At 41.1% G+C, this 26,671-nt stretch overlaps 2 protein-coding genes and 1 long non-coding RNA gene across 9 annotated transcripts in view; 1 reads left to right on the forward strand and 2 right to left on the reverse strand.

Moving 5' to 3' along the window:
* Positions 1-320: 320 nt before the first annotated feature.
* On the reverse strand, positions 321-18,268 carry GALNT3 (polypeptide N-acetylgalactosaminyltransferase 3). Of its 4 annotated transcripts, none has more exons than XM_081923384.1 (11): positions 18,169-18,264; positions 13,910-14,520; positions 12,653-12,825; positions 10,866-11,015; positions 9,654-9,888; positions 8,509-8,626; positions 7,598-7,798; positions 6,330-6,461; positions 6,127-6,228; positions 3,638-3,790; positions 321-2,757 (listed from the first exon to the last, which is right to left on the reverse strand). In XM_081923384.1, exons 2-11 carry the CDS (start codon positions 14,425-14,427, stop codon positions 2,635-2,637), a joined length of 1,905 nt encoding a protein of 634 aa, XP_081779510.1. In that variant the 5' UTR covers positions 14,428-14,520; positions 18,169-18,264; the 3' UTR covers positions 321-2,634. The 4 variants fall into 4 exon arrangements, with proteins under 4 accessions (XP_081779510.1, XP_081779512.1, XP_081779511.1 ...); XM_081923386.1 differs by lacking the exon at positions 18,169-18,264 and adding an exon at positions 17,948-18,086; XM_081923385.1 differs by lacking the exon at positions 18,169-18,264 and adding an exon at positions 15,557-15,736.
* An 8-nt stretch (positions 18,269-18,276) lies between these two features.
* Positions 18,277-24,820, forward strand: LOC309376886. The gene is made up of 2 exons (XR_014171324.1): positions 18,277-18,395; positions 23,851-24,820. It is a non-coding gene; the product is annotated as an uncharacterized lncRNA (long non-coding RNA).
* The window catches only part of TTC21B (tetratricopeptide repeat domain 21B), a 30,119-nt gene continuing 27,713 nt past the window's right edge, over positions 24,266-26,671 (reverse strand). For 3 of the 4 annotated variants that reach the window (XM_081923219.1, XM_081923218.1, XM_081923216.1), the window contains exons 27-29: positions 26,544-26,664; positions 26,058-26,125; positions 24,266-25,706 (exon numbers count right to left, since the gene is read on the reverse strand). In XM_081923219.1, the coding sequence (XP_081779345.1) occupies positions 25,629-25,706; positions 26,058-26,125; positions 26,544-26,664 (267 nt within the window). In that variant the 3' untranslated portion in view covers positions 24,266-25,628. The remainder of the gene's footprint in view (positions 25,707-26,057; positions 26,126-26,543; positions 26,665-26,671) is intronic. The other variant, XM_081923217.1, reaches the window with a different exon arrangement.

Raw genomic sequence — 26,671 nt, forward strand, 5'->3', positions numbered from 1 at the left:
TAATTTGCAATGCATTCATTTTTCTAACGTCCAAAGGATGCTCTAGAAATTAATCTGGATAGTCTAGATTAATTCCACATCAGGCTGCCTGCTCCCTCCTGCCAGAGTGAGCAATACAAATACACAAACATGGCTACACTTTGCCTGCAGAACTGCCAAACATTTGTTCCTGTTTGGTCCCAGGGCTGTGCTGCTGCAGTTGCCAAGATTTTTTGTGTTTCCTTTTTTAGTGGCTTTGAACATCATACCAAGTCACTGGAGCACTGTCAGACCCAAACAAAGAAACAGAAAGCTGCACACACACCCAAAATTCCAAAGGGTAGCTTTTGCATCAAAATATTTTTATTTTATTACGTTTATGCAACAAAATTAAAGAGGCGTTCTGTACAGCATATCACGTATACCTGAAATAAATGCTTAGGAGTACAAGAATTAAGAACTCAGCCTAGAACAACTGTAGTTAAATGTATCACGTTTAAATCAGATGGAAGACCAGTGCGGTGGTGGGGTAGAGACACAGCAGAACTGCATGCTGCGGAAAAGATAAAAATATAACGAAGTGCTATGAAGTCATAATTATAGCCTCAGTTTATAGTTTTGGTTGAACGTTTGGGGCAATGCAAGCACGGAGGAAGAAAAAGTAGTAGTTAACTTTGTGACATAAACACCAAATCAACAAAGTAGAGGAAAACCACTGTATAAATAGAAAACATACTTTTAAGGAAGAACAATAGTTTTGCTTCAACCATCTGCCACATTGCAAAATTCTGCTTATGCGAGCAGCATCTCAACAATAAGCTTTCAATAGTGTATATGCAAGGCCTCAAGTAGTTGCGACATCCACTTCTTTGTTTAAAACCAGAGATACCTAAATAAAGAAAACTGCTTTATCAGCTTCTTGAGATGACAAGTGCTGTAACAACCTCCCCCAATCTAATGTCCTCCAATCACCCCTGAACATTGGCCATGCTGGCTGGGGCTGACAGGAGTTGTAACCCAAAAGATCTGAAGACCAGCTTCGGCTGGATCCAGAAAGGCCCACAAGAGCACAGAAAGTGCTTCCACATATGCCTGGGGTGGTGGTGAGCGATTTTCATTTCTGGTGGCAACCCTCTAACTCCTCCACGGGGAAGAGCTGGGGCCAACTTTGTAAGGTCTGTGTGTGCACATGAAACACAGCACAGGAATCTATGAATGATTAGCAAATATATGTCTGCAATGCTCAGGGGGAAAAGCTCCTCCATGGTGGCATCCGTCCCCTCTCTTTTAAACGCTAGAGGAATTACTCACAAAGAGTGAGCTTTTATTTGCAACTTCTTGGTTTAATTGCTAAGGGTGGATCGAATGTAATGCCAATTATCTGATTCTATCACAATGTAATGTTCTCCTCCCCGGCATGCCCTCTAAATCTGTTCCATGGGCTCTCCCCAACCCTCTGGAGCAGATTTGTGGAGGAAGAATCTAGTTGCACAAGTGAAAATCCATGAGCTGATGTAGCATTGTACTTGAAAACCTCTCTATTTTTCTCAGCATTGTTGACCCATCCACTAAGCAGCAAAGAGTGCTGAATACTGACTCTTAATTAAGGTGTTTAATCACAGAATGTGCAACCAGTAAGATATTTTGTTAAAATTCCTTGCATGTACAAAGCAAATAATCCTAACTCTAAACCCAGTAGGTGTAGTTAAAAAATTACAAATTTCTGATGAAAGACACCAGTTACTTAAAATGGTTTTCAATAGTTTTGAATTAAAAGGGTCATGTTTTAAATTATGAACACATGAAAGAGGAAAAAAGGAATTAGAGATATGGAAACTTGGAACCCACACATAATAGAAAAAAAAAATGAGAGAAGCCAGAACTGTCTAAGAAGCAAGTAATGCGATATATCAGGAGAAGCAATAAACACCTTTTCAACCAAAAGAGAACAATTTTGTAATCAGTTTCAGAAATCTTAAACATACAAAGCTCATCACTGATAAGCATAATGAACAACAGAACACCAAAAACAGCAGCATACAGAGACCCAACCAGTTTGCAAGGGGCTAACACCATGAAAGTATTATTCATTGGAGTGGTAATAGAACTTAATAGTTTCAGAAGAATTGATAAACTTCATAGATATTTCTTGCTATAAACACTGAACCAACTAGATCAATGTGTACACCAGGGGTGGTCATTTAAGGAAAGCTGTCACAGTTTAAATTATAAAGAACACCTATAAGGCACTCTATTTTTCAGATAATATAGAAAAAAAATCATCTCCCGTAACCTCTATCAACAAGTTTCTTCAGTTATTGACCAGAATGTGTTTGTGAATGCATGTATGTAAAACTTTTACAAACTATCCCCAAACCACTGAGAAGTGTGTCTTAAAGACAGAGGTTTTACAAAAATATATATACTGGAAATATAATTTCCAATATTTGTAAACATTTTTTTAAGAATCAAGAAACCTTAAGTATTCCTTGGATTTCTTGCCAGCTAAATTGTGCATTTTAATTTTGAAGTAAAAATGCTTTATTTATTTTTTATTTTTTACAGTTAAGATGACTCTGCATAATTTAAGTTAAAGCTGGATAATTTTGAAGGAGATACAGTTCCCGTTTAAAACATCTCCTAAATTGCCAGTACTTAGATGTTTCGGCTAAAAATCCATTTTTGGAAGACGTCTGAGGGGTTACACGGCACCAAGCTTGGATGTTCTTTATTTCCTGTCAGGCACATCTTTAAGGCTGCGTTGTACAAAGACTGATCCTAGAAAAGTGGAGAGAGAGATGACACATTTTTATATTACTTTTTCTACAAGGAGATTGGGGGGGCGTGCCAGGACTACCCACTTTAACCTTAAAACAATGCTGTGAAGTAGATTGGTCATACAGTGACTTATGCAGAGTCACTCAGTAAACTTTGGGGCTGAGTGGGAACTTGAAACTGGCTCTGCCCAATCCAAGTACGACAGGTGATTGTACTATATCACACAGTCTCTCTAGTTCTGCCCATTAATCCAGCCAAGATTTTGTAGACATCATGCATACTTGGAGAGACAAAATTCTATCAATGCTGACAAAGACTGATGATTCTGAAACAAATTCCCCAATGCTGAAAGCTGCAGCTATATTTACATCTTTGAATTTAGAGCCTGCTATATCCTAGAGGCTCGGGACACGGGTGGCGCTGTGGGTTAAACCACAGAGCCTAGGACTTGCTGATCAGAAGGTTGGTGGTTTGAATCCCCGTGAGGGGGTGAGCTCCCGTTGCTCGGTCCCTGCTCCTGCCAACCTAGCAGTTCGAAAGCACGTCAAAGTGCAAGTAGATAAATAGGTACCACTTCAGCGGGAAGGTAAATGGCGTTTCTGTGCGCCGCTCTGGTTCGTCAGAAGCAGCTTAGTCATGCTGGCCACATGACCCGGAAGTTGTACACCGGCTCCCTCGGCCAATAAAGTGAGATGAGCGCCACAACCGCAGAGTCGGTCACGACTGGACCTAATGGTCAGGGGTCCTTTTACCCTTTATATCCTAGAGGCTTACAGTGGGTTAAACGTAGCTATATTTGATTTTTTTAAAAAAAAATGCTTCCCTTTAACATAATGGGTTCACTGTTCTACAATGGTATCTAAAAACATGGCTGTAATACCTCTCGGATCTCCCATTTCTCTTCTGGAGGGGTTCTGCTGTTCTTCCCTTTGTAGCCACAGTCATGAAGTTGTGCTTCTCCTGATAAAGCATGCAGGCACAACTCTTTCTGGATGTTGTGTCTAATTTCATGATGTGCAGAATATTCAAAGTACTATATAAAGAAACAATTCAGTCAGGGAAGTATTACCCAAAACTCAACCATACAAATTCACGGCGTCTCTTTGAACTCCAGATTAATGCTTACAGTGCTTTATACACAATGCCTAAACCATGACAAGGGCAGGTCACTAAAAATAGTAGGGTGAAAATGGAAGGATTTTAGTTTCCCTTCTGTCTCCCACTCAGAGACAAGGCAGGAGAGATAGCTATGTGGCAGATTCCCAATGAAACCAATTTGAACAGAGCAGATCCCAGAGCTGCTTGGGAAGGTAGGGGGCTCTCTGGAACAATGTAGGAAGTTGCACTGGGGCCTGCAGGGAGAATTGGTGAAAACTATCTTCCCCTCCCTTATTCTAGAGGAGCAGCTTCTGCTTGACTCTGGTCCCTTCTATGAACAGCAAATACAGGAAGCCTTCCCATTCATGGAAGAGACATTCTGGATCTAACCCAGAATTAGTACGAAAAGTCTGTGCAATGTCTAAGGATCCTAGAACTCTTGCAACTGAAAGGTGCTATCCACTCAAAGTTAAGCACTTTTAAAGCCACACTGATTTCAGTGCTTAACTTTGGCAAGATCATATCCAAGGCATCTATCAATTGCAAGGGGTAGAAGCAGCTGTCTGGCCATAGTGTGCCAGCACTGCCTTAACAGTATAAGTGAAATGTCTTCCACAGACATGGCACCCTTGCCAACGCTGATGTAGACCAGGCAAATAATGACACTTGCAATATGCCCTGGACCTCCTTTGGGAGAATTGGTGGGATAAATATATATGCTATTAAATGAATATAAGATACCAGATTGTTCTTCTCTTCCTGTATCAAACTAATAGTATGAAATTCAAAAACAAATACTATTTAATAAAAGAGACCATTGAGATCAGCAAGTTACTAGGTAACCACTAAGGAATCGAACAGTGGAATTATGGTCCATATCTTTCCTATTTGCCACTACAGTACTTTTTATGATAGGGTAATTTACATTAAAATGGAGTGTTTTTTTATTGAATGAAATTAACTATGATTTACAACGCCTAGTTACATTTCCAGAGGTGCTACATTTAAGGGATGCAATATGTTCTGAACCATCTCTGCTCCACAAGTTGTGCACGAGAAGTGTTTGTTAGAAGTTCAGCCATCTAGAAATATACATAGGCTCAAAATGGTAGGTGGTTTTAGCATAGGGAAGACCACTCTAACCTCCCAGCATGAGGCTGTAAGTATGACAGGACAGATGACACAGGCCTGGTTGCTTAGTCACCCACTGGTTTCCTCCTTGACAGCAAAAGTTCTAAAGACAAAGGAAAAAGCAGCAGAAAGAAAGAGGGAGGGAAAGAGTAAAGATTATTAAGTTTACAATGCAGAAATGAAGAGTGTTCCCGCAGAATAGATCAGAAGCAGACAAAAAGCTGAAAGAGAGATGAAGAGTGCATGGCAGAGACAGTCAGGGAACTAGTGTAACCAAGCCAGAATATAGCATTATGGAAGTCATCCAAGTTATTAGTGTGAGGTTATAAAAGATGTGGACTCTGCAGAGGAAGGAGACTCAAATTGAGAGTTGGTCTTCACTTTGGGTTCCACTGCATCTATGCCAATGGTAGGCTACTCTCCCTAACACAATGCCCTCTTTTTATACTGAATACCTTAAATGAGAGACATGCTTACAAGATACACACTCAAACAGGAACATAAAGAACATCAGGCTTCCCAAATAAAACAGTGATTACACAGTAACTTCTAACCATAGGGATGGCTCCAAATTTGGTGCTGCCCTTGGAGAGCTCCTTGCTCTTTATAACGCAATGCAGTAATCTAACCTTGAGGTTACCAGACCACAGACAACAGTAGTTAGGCTATCCCTGTCCAGGTAGGGGCGTAGCTGGGCCACCAGCCAAAGCAGATGGAAGGCATTCCGGGCCACTGAGGCCACCTGAGCCTCGAGCGACAGCAAAGGATCCAGGAGTACCTCCAAGCTATGAACCTGCTCCTTCAGAGGAAGTGTAACCCCATCAAGAGCAATCTCCTACCCATCCGGTCTAGGGAACCACTCACTAACAGGGCCTCACTCTTATCTGGATTGAGTTTCAGTTTGTTGGCTCTCATCCAGTCCATTACTTCCACTACCTCACCTGCAGATGTAAAGGAGAACTAGAGCTAAGTGTCATCAGCATACTGCTGACAACTTACTCCAAACCTCCAGATAACCCCACCTAGTGGTTTCATGTAGATATTCTAGGCATGAGACCCTGATAAATTTAAAACATGGTCTGAAAACGCATTGCTGTGCTTATCTGCACAGTTACATAAAAACCGAATGCAACATTTTACCTGGTTTCCTCCAAGCCCGTGACATGTATACATAATCAATGGCTTGCCACCAATATTATTTTCTCCAGCATCCAAGCATGTTCTTCTCCCAACATTTTTTAACTAAGGAATGTAAAAAAATGGAAATGTAAGTACAGAACAGCATAGTTAAATCCTCTACACATTTGCTTTATTTCTTCTTGTAAAAAGAAAAGCATACTCACAAATCCATATAATGGAGGATTCAAGTCTGGTACATATGCCTCAGGATAAACATTGCTAAGGTACCACGTAAAGTTTTTACATTGTAATTGTTGCCTTAACTCATATCTTTTTGAGAGGTCACCAAAGGTTTTCTGTTGAAACAATACTAAACAGTGTTATAACAAAACCAAATCACAAATAATACTTTTTACTGAACGTAAACACGGAGGGAATTTGTAAATTAATTCAGTTAAACAAGCTTTAAAGTATCTTTTAATAATGAAAATAGAGGTTGGAGGTCCATTTAGAAGCCACTCAACTTCTTGCAGCCCTCAACACATTTCCTGTAATCATTATACGTTCTGATCAAATTATCCTTTTCCATATATCCCCAAAGAATCAGAAGTGGAGCAAGAAACACCACTTACCCAATAATGGTGGCCGCAACCCAATAATTCCTTTTCTCTCTCTCTCTCTCTCTTATATAAATAAGTAAATAACTGACATAAACTTATAGAGCCAGGAATACACACAAGCACACTTGAGATGCAAATCTACATTATCCTTTGCCATCCATTTTTAAAATCACTAACTTTAATTTTCTCCCTAAACAACTGGCCAACTTGGGGTCTTTGAGGTTATCAAATGTTGTTAATTCCATATTTACATTTAACATGACATAAGAAAAGCCTACTGTCTAGGTTCAGCAGCCAATTAGATGCCTATGCGAAGCACTTAAGCAAAATCTGAGTGCAATAGCACTCTCCCCATTTGTGACTCCAGCATTCAGATGTATACTGCCATTGACAGTAGAGGCAGAACACAGCCTTATACTTGTGCATTTGTTTTTTAAAGTCACCCAAGCTGTTTGCCATCATTGCATCTTACAGATACTGCCTGGTACTAGCCTTCTAATATTTATCTTAGTTGGCTAATATTGCTTTAGCAAAATCAAGATTGTTTTTTAGTCATTCTGTTTGACTTCACATATATTAATCAACTGAATGTTAAAGAGAATTATTGAGAAAGGTCCCCCTCATTCCTCCTAGAAGTTGGTGGATGCAATTAACGGCACTACTCTAGTTCAAAGAGCTTCGGGGAGGTATTGTATAAAAGATTAAATGAAGAGGTAATGGGCACTACTGAATCTATTCAATATATTGCCAAGCAGAGCAAATTGAATAAAGAGTGCCTACTACGTTTATATATTTTCACAATAAATAATTTTTGCTCACCAAGAACTTCAGTGCAGCAACTGATTTCTAATACCACCACCATCGTCACCTACTTGTTTAACTATTTTTGTTGCTTCTGTGTTTCTCCGGTAAAATATATACTTATATTCATCCATCCATACTTCTGCAAGACGAACTTGATTACGGGTGATCACTTGAGTCCCTTTTGGAAAGGTATGGGGGCTCTTGCTGCGAAATACATGGCCCACAACTGAGCAAGGTATGATTTCCAGCTGACCCCCACATTGCCAAACCTGAAAAAATAACAATTTCACTTAACAGCCTTTAACAGAATACTAGATAGCAGGTAATATTGCTCTAGAAGCATTTGTATAAAAATGCTTTCTGAAATCAAACCCTGTCTACCTACATGCAAGAGGGAAAGAAAACATTTCTATCTTAAGATATTTTTGCAATACTGATGCACCAACCAAGCACCTGACACCACTCTACTAGGGATGGGGAGAGATCCAATTCAGCCCACATTTAAATATGAATCTACCTATTTTCCATTTTCCAAAACAATATGCAAACTGAAACACAGGCATTATTCAAAATTCAGATTTACAGGCGTTCCCCCACATACACTTACACGCAATCAGGAAATAAATAAGTACAGGAGGACACTATTTCACGTGGGGGTTCCATTCCTGGCCCCTGTGGGCATCAGCAAAGTGTGTATATGCATGTCCCGCCCTGTTACAGTCCGTTTTCATGAGGATATTATAAAATAAATCAGTCACAAATTGTTCCAAAATGTTGAGAGAAAAAATTTAAGGCTGGAAAACTGAGGACTGAAATGGACAGATCCTTCCATCCCTAAACAATAGTAGTTTTTTCCCTCCAGGTTATCATTAGCCTAAGATCAACCTCATCTGGTCTTCTACTTTTATAGGGAGCATCTGAAATGCAACAGAGGTTTTGTCATTGCACCTTCATGTGAATATTGTGTCTCTAAACTTACTCGGAAAGACATTTCTATATTTTCTCCTCCCCATATTTCCATTTCTTCATCATAGCTTCCAACTTTGTAAAAGTAGTCCTTTGATATTGAAAAGAGGCCTCCTGCAAAAGTGGGTGTTCTGCAAAAAAGATAAGGGGGGGGGGAATAATCTTTCATGAAGCTAACAATTTCCCAATCTGGAGGAAACCTGTTATTTTTCTTTTTAAGATCCCAAAGCCCATCCCTCTTCAGGAAAGCCTGATAAATGGGCAATCAACACTTTATGAACCATCAGCAAAGGCAAACAGCCAACAGCAGAGGGAAACCCATTAGTGAAAATGTTTGGCTACTATTTGGGCTTTGTAGAGAAGCTACTACCAAGAGTTATATGCACATTAGTATCCATTTCAAAGCCAGAACAATAAAATAGTCAACAACTGTCCTGGGAAGAAATTGCTTCTGAAATATGACTTGTGCAGTAGTTGTATTACTACAATGAAACAGTGCGATTTGGGGCAGGGGGAGGGATTGCTCAACTCAACTGAAAAGGGGGGGGGGTGCCCTAGTTTTAATCAGCCATTATATGCCCCACCTCCATTTCTAAGGTAAATTTCAATGAAATCAAGGAGCTATATGTAAATTGCATTCTGTAATGGTGCAGAAATTCTAAACCCGAAGCAACAAGCAGGTTTAATTAGGGATGCCAACTTTTCTCTTAGTTTCTTTCTGTCTCCAACAGCTGCATTGCTCAACCAGTTCAGATGTTCCCATTATCCTACCTTCAAAGCCAAGGATGCCATCACTCGGGCTTTTGTTATAGCAAACATCAGCCAAAAAGCAACATTAGCATCCATAGCACTCTCAGTATTTAAAATTCAACTGATGGCTTTTTCTATACATACAACTCTTCTACTGACAGAGCTTATTTGAGGTGGTTCAGGTCCTACTAAATCTTAAAATTTCAAGAGTTCTTTGAAAAAAATGTTTAAAACCTGAAGTACCATGTAAAAAGAATACAAGATGTAGAGGAGCCTCTCTGATCCTTCTGCAATTCTTTTTCTCTTTTAACCAAAATGAAAAAAGTTACATGTGAATTATTCTTTGGAACAATATTTTCAAGTAAATATTTTGTAAATGGGGGAAAAAAATTAAGTTTCATTGCTTACTTAATAGGGTACGTTTCATCTTTCCTTCTCTTGCCTTCATGTTCAGGAAGAGATTCCCATCCAAACGACAAACTCCAGTCAAAATTCCCTCTATTATGGTTTTGACCATAAGGGGAAGGCTTCATAAATTCAAATGTATTTAGATCTATAGATGAAATATCAGGGCTTACAACACGAGTATTGTTTTCAGCTATTCTGGCCAACAATGGCTCTAGCCAGCCATAGAAACATTCACCTGAGAGAAGAAACAGGAGGTAAAATAATGAATATAATGCTGGATTTATCCACTTTCATAAAAGCAGTTACAGAAACATTTTAATTTCACTTAGGCTGTGATCCTATGCACATTTATTTGGAAGTAAGTCCCACTGAATTTACTTACTTCTGAGTAAGGTAAAGATAAAGGACCCCTGCATGGTTAAGTCCAGTCGAATCTGACTATGGGGTGAGGCGCTCATCTTCACTTTCAGGCCAAGGGAGCAGGAGTTTGCCTGCAGACAGCTTTCTGGGTCATGAGGCCAGCATTACTAAACCTCTTCTGGCACAACGGGACACCATGGCTAAAGCCAGAGTGCATGGAAACACTGTTTACTTTCCTGTCGCAATGGTTACCTATTTATCTACTTGCATTGGAATGCTTTCAAACTGCTAGGTTGGCAGGAGCTGGGACAGAGCAACATCGAGCAGATTCGAACCGCCGACCTTGCAATCAGCAAGCCCAAGAGGCTTGGTGGTTTACACCACAGTGCCACCCATGTCCCACTTGAGTAGACCTACATAGGATTGCTGTTATTTTTTAAAATCCACATGTATGCTGGAAATATTGTTAGCTTACAGATACCTGCTATGAAATATCACATACATGATCAAATGAAAAATATGGCTAGCACGAAATGAAAATGAACTTTGATTTTTCCCATCCTAAACCTCAGTCCGAAACACAAATTAGATATTTTAAAAATGGACTAGCTTTGGCTTTCTCCCGAGATTCATGTGCATTTGTGTAAAAGCTGTCCTTAGCTTAAATAAATAGTTTTTCTGCAATCAGTTCCATGTTTTTAAAAGCTGTGCATTTTCAACAGCAATGCTTCTATAGTGTTATTTGTTAGAAAAACAGTTAAAACAGGACAAGGAAAAAATCAATATGAAAAGGAAATTCTTTAATATTTGTTAGCTAATTAAACACTATTACAGTCCAACACTATTACTTACAGTGTGCATCCAAAAAAGTGAGGGTTTCTCCAGTTGCTATTGAAGCACCTAATAATCGAGCAGTGATGAGCCCCTTTCTTTCCTTTTGTCGTACAACTTTAACTATCTGGAATTGTTTCACATAATCATCCAATTTATCCTGCAAGTATTCTAAGAAGACAACAAGACAGTCTTTGCCAATTTAATAAAAGGCAAACGTTAAGTTCACTTTTCATAACTAGCCACTTAGTAAGAGGAAAGTCAAAATACATTTATTCTGAAATGCCTGTACTGTAGTTTCAGCTTGAAGGGACAAGAGCATCTGCTTTTATTGAAGAATGGGGGAAGGGAGATACGGCCCCAAATACACAAGGAACCAGAATTTGGGGGAAATGCAATTTCTAGTACAAAGCAGTAAAAAAAATAGTTCTGTACAAAGATGAATTTGCCAAGTCATCATATCTTCTTGACAGCTCAGTTGATTAGAGCGTGGTGCTGATTATTGCCAAGGTTGCAGGTTTCATCCCCATACAGGACAGCTGCATATTCTGCATTGCAGGGGGGGGGGTGGACTAGATGATTTGCAGGGTCCCTTCCAACTCCACTTCTATGATAATTTTTTTTGAAAAGACATTCTACTGAAAAGTATTCTACTGACAGAAAGAGAACAAGTTTTACTTGTTTGGCAGGGGAGTCAAATAACATTAGTTACCCTTACCACATTTATGAAGTAGGTTGGGCATTACTGAATTCTTTTCATAACTAAATTAGCCTTTTAAAAGGTATGTTTCATAATTTTGAAGCGGGGGGTGAGAGGGGAAATTTGCCTGGTCCTGACCTAGAGACTCTCCCTTTAAGACTGCTGCAAGATAGCAAGTCAATTGGCTAGTTCAGAGAATGCGTTCTCTCATTGCCACAGATTGTAGAGAGCAGGCGCCCTCCTTCTGCCATTCACAAAGGAGACTAACATTCCAGTGGGTCCTATATGCATGTACAATCCAATGCTTACAGGCAACAATAATTTGTTTACATCATGTATGCATACGTTTCATTGAAATATTATGCCTTGCAAAAGTAACTGTGGCAAGGGAAGTGGGGCAAATGCATCAGGCAGGCGTGGGAGGAGAAAGGCATTCTCTCACTTCCACCACATGCAGAAAGCAGTGTCTGAGCCAGTCTTTCTTCACTTGCTGTGAAGCAGAACTACAGGCATTCTTTTTTTGGCAGATAACGGAAGGGGAGGAGTGGCGAGAGAAGGGGCTGCTGGTGCACCAAAACAACAGCTACTAATTAAGATAAAAGCTCAGGTTGGATATTTTGCCAAACCATGGTTTAAGTTTCCAAATGTACAGACAACAAAGTATGATTTAGAGTTTCTCATCTGCTTTATTTCCCCCCCACTCATCACCAGCTTCACAAGTCTGTAAATTCACTCCTGTCTCCATAGCGCAGCAGCCTCTTGAGACAAAAGCATAATTACAGCTATTGCTCTTATTAAATAGGTATCACGTCAAGCTAGTTAGCACAAACCATGGTTTGCAAACCTATGTCAAGTCCTGTTTTCAAAATCTAGTTTGGTGGCTGTTCACAAACCATAGTCAATTCAGACATCATGCCTAATGTAATTAAGCATTAAGGATCATGAACTGAGACAAAGAGAAAGCACATATCATTTCAGTTTGAGAGATCTTTATACTTTATAAATATAAATATTTTTTGTTATTTAAAAGGTGCATATTCTCAGGAACACAAAATAACATGAAAAACTCAAATGTGAAAAACCACACACAAACATTATACGTTCTTACCATCTACACTGGCATCATCCACCAAAATTATTTCCTTCAGTAATATTGCAGGGGAAGTATACATCACACTGTGAACTGTTCTTAAAAGAGTAGACCATGCTTCATTGTGGAAAACTATGATAACACTTGTGGTAGGTAGCGGAGGACAGCGTTTAAACTTTTGCTCAATACATCTAGATGACAAAAACAGTTTTTAGAATGAAAAATGGATTATAAGTCTGATACTATGATGTGGCACAGATAAAGCTTGGCAAGTATGGTGGAACTTCTTTCTCACATCAATACTAATATAAAAAAGCCATGCACAAGATCTGTGTGGGGCAATTGTTTCCAGAGTATCCTAACAATACAGTAACATATTTTTGTAATACATCACAAGGGACATATGGCAATTTAGAATAATTGCCACCATAAAATGTCCAGGATTTACAATTTAGCAAGGATTAGACACTTGTGATGAAAGAAAAGGGCATCCTTTCATCAATACATCTTAAAACAGGGGCGGGGAACCTTCAGACCCTAACTAGGCTTGCTATACCTGCCCATTTGGCCAAACAGGCCATTCTGTCTAAGCCACACCCATCTGCCAATCACCTCACAACATATATTGCATCTGTTGTGGGAAGGCAAAAGGGCAGCTGGGCTAGGACAAAGGGGACTTCTGAAGTGACAATGATCAGATGATTGGCAGCACTTCAGCAACTTGTAGCAAATAGCCTTGTGCAGTATTTTGAAGTTGCCACAATCAACTGATTGTCTGGGCTTCAAAACGTAGTGCCATTTTAAAGGTACTTGCAAAGAGCCCTGTGCTGTGCTTTGAAATCCTGACAAACCGTTGGCTATCGAGATCTCAAAGTGTCTTGTCATCTGAAATCATTGTGATGACTGGGGGGGGGGGGGGGGCTGACCTGATCAAATTTGTAAGTAAGTAAGTATCTGGTCCACTGGTGAGTTTTAATTTCCAACCCCTTTCTTAAAGGAAATGTGTGAAAGGGCACCAAGCCCAAACAAATTTACATCACAATCTATTGAATTTCTTAGATGCATTATTTGCTTCCATCAGAGATAATTAGAAGATTACCGTACTCATACTTACACAGCTTCAGACTTACAGATGCAAAATTAAGTAGCTAGAAATTATGCTAATGATAGTGGCGACAAAGCACATATCAATGCAGAACATGGGGAATCAAAACCCCTTTTCAATATTTTGCATATGTAATTAAAGACCAGAAATCCAAATATACTTCAACATACTCAGGAGGTCGTGTGTCTGGTCCAAGATCCCGGTGTAAAGAAATCCTGTCACTTGCAAAAGCGTTGAAACAATGTTTTTCATCTCCGCGTTCTTTTTCCTCCTTCTCAGCTGGACTTAAATTGACCGTTTTGAATGGTTTACCAGAAGCCCCTGGAGCATTAGAGTCCTGAGGGGGTCGATCCAGGTGAGGTGTCAGCTCTGCTGCTGTATAGGAGCCAGGTAAACAGCGCTTCTGTCCTGCCTTTTGAGTTTGCCTAATAGGCGCTTTAATCTGCATTTTTGGCTTTGCAACTTTAATATTGTTCACAGCTTTTAATACTAGACCCAGTACATTATTAATCTTTCCATCTTTTGATGGGCTCCCAGGCTCCTCATTAAAATCCTGAATGCCAACTTCTCTTTGTAGCAGAAACAAAAATATCAAGAAGATAAAAATAATGAAGGTAAACTTCCAAAGTTTCCACGGGGACAAATGTTTCATTGTGAATCGTCTTAGCAGCCTTACGAAAGCCATCATGCCCACCCTCCACTTGTCCACGTATGCAAGTGCTTCCAATGATGCTATTCTTTATTCATAGAGGTAGTTAGATGCTTCATAAAACGGTCATATCTGCAGAAAAGTTTTAAAAGTGTTAATAAATGCTATTGTATAAATGGATACTTTAATGCTTCATAAGGACAGATGCATCCACTTAATTAGGCACAGAGTAACCTGTGCAAAGCAGGATAGCATTATTTTCAGTACAGTACTCAGGCTGTCTTCTCGTTTCTAAACTTACCACAATTTGCATTTGAATTTTGACCAAGGGCTACAAATAATAATAATGATAATGATAATGATAATTTATACCCCGCCCACCTGGCTGTACTGCCCCAGCCACTTTGGGCGGCTTCCAGCATATATAAAAACATAGTAAAACATTAAACCTTAAAAAGCTTCCCTAGGTTGCTTTCAGATGTTTCCTAATTGTTATATAATTACTCATCTCCTTAACATCTGATGGGAGGGTATTCCACTGGGAAGGCACCACTATCAAGAAGGCTCTCTGCCTGGTTCCCTGTAGTTTCACTTCTCATACCGTGGGAACCTCCAGAAGGCCCTCGGTACTGGATCTCAGTGTCTGGGCTGAACGATGGAGGTGGAGATGCTCCTTCAGGTATATAGGGTCGAGGCTGTTTAGGGCTTTAAAGGTCAGCACCAACACTTTGAATTTTGCTCGGAAACGTACTAAGACCCATATACTTGACAAATAATACAAAATGTATTATTCCGCCCTGTATATATTATAATCACAGATACTGATGGCACACTAATGCAACTAACTGCAGTCAGATGAAATGGATTGACATTGATGGTATACCACTGGCTGAGCGAAGGTCTCATTAGTCATAAACATGCATCTTGATGCTAACCTAAATGCAGAAATGCCACATGCCATTTTCCTTTCAAGCAAAAGTCATCAGGAAAAAATGGGCTTGTGCATGGAACTTTAAAATTAAGCTTCAAGAAGCACTCTCTTACAACTCATAAACTCCTAATTAATCTCCAAAACGCCACATTTCAACAGTAAGATTTTGAATATTAAAAAAAAAATCACATCAGCTGAAATATTAAAGCTCTAAAGCTCCAATCCTAAAATACTTACTATACAGGAAGTTCAATTGAATTCAATGGGATTTACTTCCTTAGGATCAATGGTGTGCGTTCAATTTTGGTTTTAGGGATAATTTTAGGGATAATTGTAGTCTGGCAGACAACAAAAATAATCCATGTAGTTGGGAACCAACATCAAATTTTCTTGAGCCTGGCATTCCCACCCTTATAACTACAGAAAATGACAAATTAATTATACATCTTTACATATGTGATAGTACTGCTAATCCATGGGTTAGGCAGTTAGTACTCATTTGACATTCTAAAGATCACCACCTCCTTGTAAAGCTAAATGTATCAGCTAGCTAAAATGTGGTGTAGCCTGTGAGTCATGGGAAAGCCAACTACAACTACACACACCTCCCTCCTTTATGTCAACATCTTCTGTTGACCTTCCACATCACCAGCAGCAGCAGTTCCTGGAAGGATAAGGAAGATCAGAGCCGCCTATTCACACTCTTTTTTACAATGCACACCATTCTGTTCTGAGGTTGGACAGAGCTTAAGAAAAAGCTTTTGAACCTTTAATATCTTGTGTCTCTCCTGCACAATTTCAGCAAGTTACACACACCCAAAATCCCACCCATTCAATACACTGAACAACACACATTACACAACAATTAAAATTGTACAGGAAGATGCTCACATCTTCCTCCACCTCTGGCCACCCTAATCCCCATGGGGGCACCCTTACAACAAACACAAAGTACTATGACTGCTCCCAAATGTTATTGCTGAATTCAGTCAGGTCTGGTCCAAGAACCCTGCAGGATTAGACCAAAAGCTGATCTAGTCCAGAATCTTGTTTTTTCACAGTAGCCAGCCTGGTGCCCAAGGGAAGCCTACAAGCAGGACATGAGTTCAGCTGTCCTCTTCCACAGCTATTTCCTAACAACTGACATTAGGAACAGTTCAGACGATGCAACACAGCTGGACCATTGGCCTGACTTCCTAGGGTCCTATGATAAACCTTACACACCAGAGCCCACCTAACCCTAAGCATACTTACTCTGAAGCAGGTTCCACTGGGCTCAACCAAACTTATTCCCTGCGGTTTAAAATTGGAGCCTTACTATTTTATGTAGGCACTTTTCAAAGCACTTTATATGCCTAATCTTGGCACACCTTAAAACACCCTTGGCAAGGATACCCCAGGATCATCACACATGGGCAATCCTTCCTAGGACAGGGCTGCCAACTTGAATAAAATATTGGGGGTGGCAATGCCCATCCACTTGGGCAGGAGGCAGCCTCCTCAAATACTGCATGGGGGGGAGCAAAGGGACCTCGGCCCCTAGGTGTTGGCCCCTGCAGATTAGGACAAGGCATGAGTTCGACACATACCCATTCACGCAGTTATATGTGCCCACAGGGCATCATTGCCCAGGGGCAATCTCTCCATAGCTGTCAACTTTCAGATTTGAAAACAAGGGATCAGCAGCCTCGAAAATAAGGGATCAGCAGCCTCACCTGTCCCGGGAACAGTCTACGGGATATCGAACAATCCGGGATAGCAGCTGGAAGCAGCGGGAAACGGTGCTGGAATAAGTGTAAAAGGTAAAGGGACCCCTGACCATTAGGTCCAGTCGTGGTCGACTCTGGGGTTATGGCACTCATCTCACTTTATTGGCCGAGGGAGCAGGATTACAGCTTCCGGGTCATGTGGCCAGCATGACTAAGCCGCTTCTGGCGAACCAGAGAAGCACGGAAACGCCGTTTACCTTCCCGCTGGAGCGGTACCTATTTATCTACTTGCACTTTGACGTGCTTTCGAACTGCTAGGTTGGCAGGAGCAGGGACCGAGCAAAAGGGAGTTCACCCCGTTGCGGGGATTCGAACCGCCGACCTTCTGACTGGCAAGTCCTAGGCTCTGTGGTTTAACCCACAGCGCCACCCGTGGAGTGGAGTGTGTGTGTGTGTGTGTGTGTGTGTGTATATATATATATATATATTTGCTTTCGTAGATTTTCACGGGTACAGGAATGCAGGTTTTGGTGTCCTCGGGTGTCTTCCCGTGTAAAAGTTGGGGTGTCTAGGCGACGTTTCGACGAGGTCTCAAGATGACGAGTGAGACCTCGTCGAAACGTCGCCTAGACACCCCAACTTTTACACGGGAAGACACCCGAGGACACCAAAACCTGCATATATATATATATATATATATACACACACACACACACACACACACACACACACACACAGTATATATATATATATATGTGTGTGTGTGTGTGTGTGTGTGTGTATATATACACACACACACACACACACACACACACACTCTCCACTATATGGCTGTATTTGATCTATACTGTATCTATAAAATCTCCCCAGAGGACTAGTAGAACCAGACCAGCAACACCCCCCTCCCCATCCTCGTTACCTCGGGATAGGGCGGGAGAGGAGGCGCAGGAGGTGGCGAGGGGGGCGAAGGGCGCAACCGCTCCAACTCGGAGCCTCTCAGCCTACATGGTCATTTCTGCAAACGGCTCTCCGAGCCAGCAACCGACGCTCCCCCCTGAAGCAACGGCAGCGGGCGACCCCCCCCCCCGTTCCCGCTGCTCTCATTGACCAGCCACCCAGCAGAATAAGCCCCGCCCTTACCTGTGCCAGCAACGCGAAGAAAGCGGTTTCGTTCGGCGTCGGCGTGGAAGGAAGGAGCGAGCGTGCCTTCCTTTGCCCTCCTTCTCGGCGGCGGCGGCGCTCCGTTGCCACGGCGGCGAGCGAAAAACCCTGGCCTGCGATTGGCCGCTTCGTGAGGCTCGGCAGCGCCCAGGTGAGCGTCGGGCCGAGGAGGGCGTTCACCTGAGTGGCTCACCTGGGCAGCTCAGGTAAGGCGCGCGCGCGCAGCCCCTCCTTCCGCTCCTCCAACGGAAGGCCCCAGGCCCACGTGCCCCTGGCGGGCGCGAGAAGCACGGAGGCTCCAGAATGATCCTCCTCCTCCTCCGCTGCCCTCTATGGCTTTTTGACGCCTGGAGGCTCTGCCGCCCGGACGCTGCCGTTGTTGCCACCTCTTCTGCGCTCCTTGGCGACTCTTTACTGGGGTTCCTGCGAAGCTTATTTCCGAAGGGCAGAGGAGGGGTGTGTGTGTGCTTGAGCAATGGAAACACCAGAGCAGAATTAATTCAGCAAACTGGAGGCAGTAAAAGGAAGGGGAATTGCATGGCCCTTGCTATGTGTTTTTAAGGCCCTGATGGAAAAATGAGGGTAAATCGAAAAGCAAAAGTTCGCTGGCAAATTTAGGGTAATATATCGGTGTGGCTGTGATATATGAATGGGAGAAAGAGATGGGGTGTTCAATATGATCTTTATAGAAGCGGATCAAGAATACAGGTCCCCGGGCACATTGCTAGAAACTTAATACAGTGGTACCTCAGGTTACATACGCTTCAGGTTATAGACTCCGCTAACCCAGAAATAGTACCTCGGGTTAAGAACTTTGCTTCAGGATGAGAACAGAATCACGCGGCGGCGGTGCGACAACAGCGGGAGGCCCCATTAGCTAAAGTGGTGTTTCAGGTTAAGAACAGTTTCAGGTTAAGAACGGACCTCCGGAACGAATTAAGTACATAACCAGAGGTACTACTGTAGCCCATTTACCTTCCTGCTGTGGCGGTACCTATTTATCTACTTGCACTGGTATATTTTCCAACTGAAGCGATTCGCTTTCTGACTGGACTTCACTGTCCGGGGGTCCTTTACCGTTTACTTAATAGGCACAAACCCATGACGTAAACTTGCATGAAATAGGTACACCAATTTATGTCAAGATGCAAATTTTGGCCAATTTTCTGAGGGGAGAAAACAAAGCTGGCTTTTGTTGTTAGGGTTCAATTTGCCTCTGAGCTCATTGAGTGGCAGGAGACTCAGCTATACAGCTGCAAATCAAACATTTTAAGTTTGTTGTAAAGTGTATTATACAAATGTGACACTAGATGGAGATGGTGAGCTATGGCAAATTCAATATATTTTTCAAAGCATTTTTGTAAAAAAAGCATTTTCACAGCATTTTCAGTATGTGTCTAGATTTCACCTGGGACTCTTTGCACAATTTTCAGCCAACCTAAAGAGATTTTTTAGAAATGGGGAACGGGGCAAGAGGTCGGCGGCTTTAACGAAAAGAACAGGGACATCCTAACAATGCCTCTGCAGGCATCACTCGGTCCTTGAATCTAGAAGGCACAATAATAGAATTTTGCACAGGTGTCACCACAAAGATTTTGTAAAATCTACATTTTATTGCAGGAGATGTCAGACACTCAGTGCTCAAAAATACCTATGTAGTAGCTACAAATAGTGTAAAGGAGAATGGAAAACTGCATGCTTTGGGAATGACAGGGAACTGTTTTAACAGTGGAAATTGACAGGATGCTCTGAGATTGAAACAAGTATGAATTGTAGAGTGTTATTTTTGCTTGCTTGAGTAATTTATAAAGAAAGATATATATTTAGTTTGGCATCATGCATTTTATTTTCAAATTACACTGAAAAAAGTAATGTTGACCAGATGCTGCAATATTTTAAGAAGTATTTACATTACTGTATTTCAGTTCTTTCCATAGGAAATATGAATCGTCTCCTTTTTAACAGCATAAAGTAGATTTCACAGTTCTGTGTTCTTGTAAGGTGGCTGGGCAGAAATCTCACATTTCCCCTCATTTTTATCCAGGTTGACTAGTTCAGTTATGATAAGAATAAGGTCCGTTTGCTTTTCTAAGATTTTACATAAAGAGACTGAAGACTAGAAATTTTAAGCCTACCCCCTTTTTCCCTTCAGGAAAGCTGATGCATGAAGGGTCAATTCCGAGGACATGTGGGAGCAGTGGTTGTTTACCTCCACCTCATTAACAGCTGCTTTCCCTTCAACTAGGCTTTATGTCATGAACTGTGTGACTTTTTAGCCAACACCACTGCATGGTATGCGTTAAAATGTAAATTAATCTAGCACCATAAAAAGGAAAGTTGTTAATGTCTTAATCTCACTTGTGTTTTTTGCTCAAATGAACAATCAAATGCATACTTGTGGAACAAGCCCCATTGACAATAGTAGACTTATTTCTGAGTAAACACACAGAGTTGTTCTGTTAAACAATACTCTGTAGGGACGTGGGTGGCACTGTGGTCTAAACCACTGAGCCTCTTGGGCTTGCCAATCAGAAGGTCAGCAGTTCAAATCCCTGCAGTGGGGTACACTCCTGTTGCTCTGTCCCAGCTCCTGCCAACCTAGCATTTCGAAAGGATGCCAATGCAAGTAGATAAATAGGTACCGCTGCAGCGGGAAGGTAAATGGCGTTTCCGTGCGCTGCTCTGGTTTCCATCACAGTGTTCCATTGCACCAGAAGTGGTTTAGTCATGCTGGTCACATGACCCAGAAAGCTGTGTGGCCTGAAAGCAAGATGAGCGCCGCAACCCCATCGTTGCCTTTGACTGGACTTAACCGTCCAGGGGTACTTTACCTTCACCTTCACCTTTACTTAAACAATACTCTACAGCAGCTTTTTGCTCTTGTTGATCTGTGCTGCATGATACTGTGTATGTTTGCTCTCAAGTACCACTGAATTCATGTAAATATGCATAGAACTGCAAAGCCCTTTTTCTTGTTACTTTCATCCTATTTCTTCCACTTCCATTTCTTCTGTACAACCAATACTTTCCAGCATCTTCAAGACAAATGGAAAAACTAAATAATTATAAATTTGCCAAAGCAATGTAGTGCTATTTCATAGGGAAGTGTGTAAATTGATGGTTTTTGTTTTATCATACACTGATATTTAATCCCAGAACTGTACTGTATCATGCTAACATAAGAGAGTAGGAACACAGGAAGTTACCTTATGCAGTGTCAAACCATTGGTCCATCTAACTCAGTGCAATGACTGGCAGTGGTTCTCCAGAGATTCAGACCAGGGACTTTCTTGAACCTGGGATCCTTTGCAGGCCAATCAGATGCACAGAACCATAACTCACGTTTTAGAGCTGAATAGAAGAGAGAATTGTAGCAGGCACAACAAGCAACACTGCTAAAATCTTCTCTTCTACACAACTATCAAAGGTGCAGGAGCCCTGCCCCCTTTCGTACCTGTGGCTACCCTACTATAATGATTTTTGCTGCCACACATCTCTCACTGAAGTCAGTGACAAAACTTCCACTGCTAGATTGCATCTCAAACTGCTGCATAAAATATTTTTGGGGAAAATATTATTTGCGGTTTCACTTTGGAAAATATGCTTCCCACTATCTTTGTGGTTCTTTAGACACAGTTCCTTTTGAAATGCTAAGTTCAATGCTTAAGGGTTTTATTTTTCAGCTACCTAGTGTAGGGGTTGCTTGTATTTAGATTTGAAAGGTATAGAATTGATCGTTTTGGTTTCTCTTGCAACTACGATCATAAAGACACAATTTGACTGAGAACCTGTTCGTTGAAACTATAGGACACAAAATATTTCAAGAATACTGTATGATAACAAAGAGCTTATATAAAGAGCTTGCTATAGTTGTATGTATAGGTATCCATAGCGCGCGCACGGTCTCTCTCTCTCTCTCTCTCTCTCTCTCTCTCTCTCTCTCTCTCTCTCTCTCTCTCTATAAGCTGCTATAGGAAGCTTAAATCTCCAGTGTAAGAGAGCAATAGAAAATGCAGACACACTCCCTTCCTCCTCCTTCAAAGGCAGAGAATATGAGTTGCTAGGCAACACCATACTGAACACTGGACTCCTTTTTCATTAACATAACTGAACTGACCTCTCTCTCTCTCTCTCTCTCTCTCTCTCTCTCTCTGTGTGTGTGTGTCTCTCTGTGTGTCTCTCTCGAGTCCTTTCAATTCAAAGGCCATGTATTAGAAAGGAGGCTTAAGTTATAAAATGCTGCTAAAAATATTGTTAAAAGCTCAAATGGAGTCTTCCCACTTAACGGTGAGAAAAAAGTAGGGTCACCCATAGAAAAATGTCACTCTTTTATCCTGAATTCAGGAGGGCAGATGGCTTACGTGAAACCAAACAATTGGGGTGGGGTGCATGGATGTAGCCAAGGGGGCAGCTGCCCCCCATCAAGTAAACAAATAAAAATACTCACCTGACCAACCGCATTGCAGATAACTCGGTTCTGCCCTCCCATAAAGCGCCCCCCTTAAAATAATGCCTGGCTATGCCCATGGTGGGGTGGGGTGGAGAGTGCAGAGGAAAATATTAGGAAAAGTTATTGGATGAAAATGTATCAGAACACAGAATCTTTCAAACAAACATATTTCAGGCAAACGGGCAGTCCAGGGCATGCAATCAACCTTTATGCGTTGATGATGGTCTTCTACATCAGTGACCAACTTACGTGAAAACATGTTCAAAAAATAGGCCATGGCGGCTCCTGAGAATTAGACTGCTGACCCAGCTATATTGGAATTGACTGTAATGCATCTAGATGTGACCCTGACAGCACTTAGCGGAAGTGTGCCAGCTTCCTGATACTCCTGACATAGCTGCTGGCCTGTGGGTTACAACCCCCTCAGCAAAGGCTGGGAGGCATCAGTTGTAACCCCTTGGCTGTTCCCCTCAAGCCCTGGGGCCATTCCCTTCTGTTGGAAGGACATACCTGTGTATGCTGCACAGCATATCCTGCACCCACCTCTCCCCCCAAACTAGCCTGATGCCCTCGGGTGTAGAAATGGAAGATATCCCATCACCAGTGTTGAAGATTCAACTGCCACTCCATTAAGGTCTCTGTATGGGCAATTGGGAAGGTGTGTCATTGCCTTGTCTCAGGCAGGCTTCTGTCTGGGGGCCAGTTGATAACACCCTCAGAACAGGTTGTTTTACTTCAGGCATAGGCAAACTCGGCCCTCCAGATGTTTTGGGACTACAACTCCCATCATCCCTAGCTAATAGGACCTGTGGTCAGGGATGATGGGAATTGTAGTCCTAAAACATCTGGAGGGCCGAGTTTGCCTATGCCTATTTTACTGCCTTTCTTTACTTAGAAGGCTTGGGAACTGATAGCCTCTGTGACATGGAAGGGCCGGGTGAGCTACAGCAGGAGAAAAAAGGTTCCAAAACAGGCAGTTGTATAAATGAAAACAACCCTAACACAGAGGCTCTCTGTGACGAGTCCAGAAAGAGAGAACAGAGCTATGATGTTTCAAACAAAAGGCGGCCTTCAAATTAATAGCTTTGGTAGCTGAAAATGGAGTTTTAAACAAACAGATCCAAATATAATCTCCAAAGATAAATACGGGCAACTCTATGTAACGCAACAAGTCAATTTGCTTTTCACTTAAAAGCCATTTCTATGTTTAGCTCCGGTAAGAACAAAGTGAAAAAGTAGCAGCAATCGGAACTCAGTAAAGACTGTGGTGGTAGTTTCATATCTGAATCAGAGGATGTGGATACCACAGCATACCAGGGGGGCAGGGAGGAGGAACCTTCAGTCAACTGCAAGAACTATAACAATGAAATCTTAACATCAGTCTTGAAGTGGAAATCAAGTTTAAGGTGGATGGTAGTGGCAGAAGTTCATAATACGACCCATACCCTCTTGTGAAAAAACCCTGTTAGTTTAAACTGTGTTTTAATGGTTGTTGTGTAACACATTCTGTCATTTCCAGTGTAATGCAGAACAAAAACAAACCAATAACCCCTCTCCCCACCTTCCCTGGCCCACCTTTATTTAACTATTGCTCCCAGATCATGGGATATGGTACATAAAGACAGATTTGAAGAAATATATTTATTTTATGTAAGACATTGATACATTCTTTTCGAATTAGTAATTCAGTACAGTTTACATGAAAAATACCAAAATTCATGAAACAATGCAAATCATATGATAAAAGCATATGTAAATATAGTGTTTACAAAAGGTGAGGCATATCTCTGTCCTCTTGAATTATGGCCTACATGCTATATTGCAGGCACTGAAACAAGCCTCTCAGAAAAAGCCATGGGAATTCTTTGAGGCTACATAAACAATAATCACTTGATGAAAGACAGTTTTACACAATAATCCAAATAATGAATTATACAAATGAAGTAAAATACGTTGTCGTTTCTACTAGAAGTTCTAGTAATAATACTACTTTGGAGCTTTAAGCATGGAGGACAACAAGATCTTCAATCAAAGTGTTTCAAACTGTGAGAACCCTGGTTTGCTATGGTCTGTCCCTGATTTTACTGCTTTCTCTATCTGCCAAGAGGTGCTTTGTTGTAATTGTATTTTTAATTCTTTTATATTGTATTTTAAAATCATTTTAATGAATTATAAAATAATTGCAGAGTAGCATGCAAATACCGTTAGCTAATAAATAAATGTGGTAGAATGAAATTCAAATTCCTCCGGTTCAGTAGGATAGCCCATATGGGGATGGGACATCGTTTCAGCTTAACCCACCTTGCCAAATGGTTGAGGCTGAAAATCTCGAAAGAATGGCAAGTTGCGTAAGTAATCAGTAAATATATCCTTAGGGAACTACTGGCACCTTGCGCAATTATGTAATGATTTCTGTAGTATATAATAGCAAAATAAATTAGTCATTGGTAAAATAAACTGGGGTAGGGGAAGGGATTTTTTCGAGTTTTGGTCTACTTGATCTAGGATTCCATCTGGGAAAACTTTTTGCAAAAATAAAACAGTTAGACGTGTGAGACACAAATAAAGCATTCTCGCAGTCTTTCCCCCCGCTGCCTTTGAGGACCCCGATTATACACCATTTCAAAAGCATGGCCGTACTCCAAATAAATCACCTTTACGAGGGTGATGTTCGAAGGCCAGCGAAGGAGGGTGCAGCTGGGAACTCTCTCTGTCACAGAGCAACCTTCAAAGGACATTCCAGCTGTGGCTGTTGTTCCCTAACACCAAAGTGATTTATTTGGACTGTAGCCAATACCTACAGGTGGGTAGTAACAGACACTGATTATCTTTTAAATTTGCTGAACTCTCTATGTGCTAAAAAAGTACTCTCCACTTTTTTTCAATGGGAACTAACTGAGCATGTAGCATCACAAACTACACAGATAGAGTTTTACAGACCTTTCTCTGTTTGCCCCCCCCCATTTAATATAAATACATACAATATTATTCAAGTTCTTAATGCTACGCGTGCCTTATCAAGTATTTCCTTTCTGATCTTGGGGTAGTTTGGATGCTGTTCTAAAACCTGTTGAAAGAAAATATATTCATAGTAAGCAGTAAAGTTATTACTTTATTAGTTATTTATTAAATTTGTTAGTTAATGTGTGGTGTGTTATGCCTAATAAAGGATTTTGAATTGAATTGAAAAATTTGTATATCTCCCTATACCTGCAAGTCTCAGGGCGGTTTACAACACGTAGACACATAAAGTCTCACTGTAAACTAAAACAAGTAGTTGACTATTCTACTGTTAGAGATCTAAAGCTATTTCACTGCAGCAGACGTCAATACTGTCATTAACGAGAACTATACTACAGTGTTTTCCCCTTTTCATAGAACCCACAAGCAAAGAAACATGTTTGTAAAAAAAGTTTACCTTATGACAAACATTGATTGCATCAATGTATCTCTTGGCTTTCAGGTAATTAAATGCCAACTTGAAACCTGTAAAAATGGTAAGTCAGAGGTTAATGCAAAAGTAGCATTCTCTTTTCATGTAATCCTAGGATTTTACAAGGGGAGCTGAGAGCTTGTGGATACCTGCTGCAGCCCCCTTTTTTGAACAAGGTTCCTTTAGCAGGAAGAATGACATAGGCATTTAATAAATATGTAATAATAATTAATAATAAATTTTAAAACTTACTAACCACAGAGTGTTTGGCCAGAGAGCTGGAGTGGATCTCCCCAGTCTTCGCTGCAAAGAATCACCTCGGTTTTCAATTTCAATTACATGTGTGATCTTTGCTGTCTATTTTGTTGTTTCTCCAGCTTGTCAGCCACGTTGTGTATAGTAGTATCGAAAGGCGTTATATGAATTAAAAGTGAAGTGAAAATGAAATGAAGTTGCTAAGGGTGAACCTACCAATTGTTGGATTTGTTTGGTTTCCATATTTCCAGGCCATCTCGTAGTTTGCAGCTGCATCCTTATATGCTTGTTCTTTCTCCATTATGTATCCCATATATTCATAAGCTTTGCAACAAGACTAAAAA

Source organism: Podarcis melisellensis, assembly GCF_964234715.1.
Source record: "Podarcis melisellensis genome assembly, chromosome: 1".
Lineage (NCBI taxonomy): Eukaryota > Metazoa > Chordata > Lepidosauria > Squamata > Lacertidae > Podarcis > Podarcis melisellensis.

Excerpts from the sequence above, each read along its gene's own strand:
- GALNT3 (XM_081923384.1), bottom strand. The coding sequence starts at position 14,427 with ATGATGGCTTTCGTAAGGCTGCTAAGACGATTCACAATGAAACATTTG. Across the intron at positions 6,462-7,597 it reads CAACAAAAATAGTTAAACAA|AAAACCTTTGGTGACCTCTC; the intron begins GTAGGTGACGAT and ends TTGTTTCAACAG. Across the intron at positions 3,791-6,126 it reads ACGGGCTTGGAGGAAACCAG|TACTTTGAATATTCTGCACA; the intron begins GTAAAATGTTGC and ends TTCTTTATATAG.